Raw genomic sequence first — 3277 nt, 5'->3', positions numbered from 1 at the left:
GCAACTATACCAACTTAAACATGACATAAAAAGTTCCAGAGAAGACCAGGGGTTTTCTTCCCCATTCTTTTCCCCCATTGCTTGCACTTTGAATGGGGCAAAATTGATGTAAAATACAATTTGAAATCTAATATATAGGACATTTGCCTTTTATTAATAATAAAATAAAATAAAACAAAATTTTTCTTTTAATTGAATATTTTGTTTTGTTTTAGAAGAGTAAAATAATTTATTTGATAATATATATTATAAAAATTAGTACAACTTTAGGTAAAAAGATAATATATAATAAAATTGATATTTGTAAATGTAGTAAAAATTATTGTTCAGAATAATTTATTAACTTTTTAGAATTGTGATTTGATAATGATTATTTGTGAAAAAATAATTTTGAAATTATCACACACCTTATGGTTATATATGATAATGCTTGTGGATATCACTTTATATATTGATTTTTTAAGTTTTATATTTAATTTCATTATTGATTTTAGTTGTACAAATAAGATATAAATATGTCTTTGAAGTAATTTTTAAATAGATATTTTATTGAAAAACCTAAAAAACTAAAATCAAAGTCAAGTAATGTAATTATTTAAAGTATTTTAAAAAAAAATTACCTATATATGAGAATTGGTGAGCCAAAAAGTCAAAATATACACAAAAGCAGTAGATTATAACTTTTATGAATTGAATTACAATAAGACTAATCTCAATAAAGAAGACATAACAACCAAACATATTTGTTGTAGCTTATTCAAGAGTTAAATGTATTTTAGAAGAGTCTAAAAGCTCATTTATAACTAGGATCTCAATTGTGATTTATATTTATTATGACATATTAAAATTATTACTACTATTTTTAATTGCTATTTTTCAAGATAATATTTAACATATAAATTGAACTATAGGCCAAATCATTACACCTTCTTTAAGTGGAAGTGCTAGTTATATGCTTTTTTTTAGATATATGGAAATAAATCAAAACTTTTTTAGTAAAAGAAAAGAGAAAAGAGGAGCTTTTGAATTTTTTTTTAGATATATGGAAATAAATCAAAACTTTTTTAGTAAAAGAAAAGAGAAAGAGGAGTTTTTGAATTTTTTTTAATAAGATAATTTTTAGTTTATGTAAATAAATAAATAAAAATTGGTAAAAAGAGTTTAAATACGAGCTAGAAGAAATGAAAAATTTAGAAATGTTTAAATATATTTAATTTATTTAATGATAAATTTATCATATCATTTTTAATTTTTTTATTCTAAATATTTTAGATAGCTTATTTCCAAGAATCATAATGCTTACTTATTCAAATGTCCTTTGTCTAATATGATTGTTTTATATTAGTAATTGTTTCCCGTACTTGTCAAACATATATTCCTATCAACGTTTCAACATTTGGGCATTTACGAATTGCTCTATAGAAGTCGTAGAATGTGAAGTGGTTGAAAAGAGTCATTTTAAAACAGTCATTTGATACTCGTTATGTTCACCCCCCACAAGCCACTCACCCAAAAAAAACCAGTCCTTTTGGCACATATGAACCAATCAATGACCAAGAAAACTAAAAAATAATCAACTATTAGTACATATGTGATCGACTATTAATACATGTATTATTTACTATTAGTACATGTGCTATTATTTTTTAAAACTTTTTAAAAGTAATTAAGAAAGTATCTATCTTAAACCTATTAAACCTCTTTCCCAAATAATATTACATTTCACTAATATTATTCAAAAGCCGTCCCAAAAAGAAGAAAAAGAAGAGAGCATTGTCTAGAATTCATTAGAACCTTGAGCAAGAATTGAAGCCTCTCCTGTGAAAGTCCCATCAATAGAAGCTTCCCCTTGAAGCCCAATCCAAACGTGGCAACCAAGGTTGGAAGACGATTCTAGACCCATACTAAGCTACCTCCCCTGAAGAACATCCAAGATGCTCCTAGAACTTCATCCCATTGATTATCCTCCTCCTCTTCCATGTGAAAACCACACAAAGAGCTCACTTTCCTGCAACAATGGCGGTGGTGGAGAGATTGAAGCAGGTGTTGGAGAAGCTGAGGGCGTCAAGATGGGCGAAGAAGCCATGGGAGATAACGGGGCCGTGTTCGAGTCCGGAGTACGTGGAAGGCCTTCCGAACGCCCTGGAGTACCGGCCCTTCGCTCCCGCCACGCCCCCCCTTCGCCCTCACATCCCCAATTCACACGACGATCGCGTCTTCAACATCACCTACTTCACCAGAGACACCAGGCGTGCGCCCCGTGATCGCCAGAGGCACGTCCTCTCAAAGCAGGAGTTGGAGGAGGAAAACAAACAACTTGCTTACAAAATTGTGGAGTTGGGCGCTCGCCCTTTCTGCTCTCGTGTCGTTAATCCGGATACTGAGCCGGGGGGCGGGTACCAGAAATAACTGTCGACGCCAGCTGAAGCGGATTCCTGAAATAACTGACGCCAGCTGAAACTTGCGTTTCCATGCTTGTAGTTTGGTTTTCAGAGTCTTGATCGTGATCGTCTGTAAATTACTTTGTTATTATTGTGCACTTTTTCATCTTGATCATAGATCATGTAGTGTGATCTGAATGTTGATTATAAAAAAATGCATATAATCGAATCCAAAAAAATACTATTTTACAAATGAATTGTAGAAATCTACTATTGTTAAGTGAGAATTGTTATGTGTGGTTTTAAGATTGTCCTTTGAGTTTAATGGGTACCTTGGATCATGATTGCTAAGGTAGGATGAAGAACTTTTTCCCACCTCTTAGAAATTTGGAAAAGTGTCTTGTTACTACAAAAATAGTAGTTTCTTTGGATTTGAATGTAAGATTCAATTTGGAGCACTTGTGATACAATTATGTTTCTCTTGCTTCGGACAATAAACTAAGGTTTGATTCCTACATTAAAGTGTTAAATAGTCAAAATTGACTTATTTTATAAGCATAATTTCTTCAGGGTGTTAGAAGAATAGAGGGGTTAAAACTGTTCCAATAGGAATTTCCTCATAGACTTAATTATGTGCACTTGTGATAAGATCATGTTTCTCTTGGCTCATCAAATGAGGAGAATAGAGGGTTAAAATTGTTCCATTGGAGATTTCCTTGTAGACTTAATTTTGTGCACTTGTGATAAGATTATGTTTCTCTTGGTTCATTGAACAAGGAGAATAGAGGGTTTAAACCGTTCCATTGGAGATTTCCTTGTAGACTCAATTTCGTGCACTTGTGATAAGATTATGTTTCTCTTGGTTCATTGAACAAGGAGAATAGAGGGTTTAAACC

The 3277-nt window shown here is 31.6% G+C and overlaps 1 protein-coding gene across 1 annotated transcript; it reads left to right on the top strand.

Annotated features, from left to right (window-relative positions):
• Nucleotides 1-1870: 1870 nt before the first annotated feature.
• LOC149576511 (uncharacterized) lies at nucleotides 1871-2634 on the top strand. The gene has a single exon (XM_089817550.1). The coding sequence runs from the start codon at nucleotides 2017-2019 to the stop codon at nucleotides 2407-2409; it is 393 nt and encodes a 130-aa protein (XP_089673676.1). The 5' UTR covers nucleotides 1871-2016; the 3' UTR covers nucleotides 2410-2634.
• The last annotated feature ends 643 nt before the right edge of the window (nucleotides 2635-3277 follow it).

The sequence above is a fragment of the Cupressus sempervirens genome, chromosome 1 (assembly GCF_028749045.1).
Source record: "Cupressus sempervirens isolate cs-2001-9-10 chromosome 1, ASM2874904v1, whole genome shotgun sequence".
In the NCBI taxonomy this organism is placed as follows: domain Eukaryota; kingdom Viridiplantae; phylum Streptophyta; class Pinopsida; order Cupressales; family Cupressaceae; genus Cupressus; species Cupressus sempervirens.
This window is presented reverse-complemented; position numbering and strand designations above follow the sequence as displayed.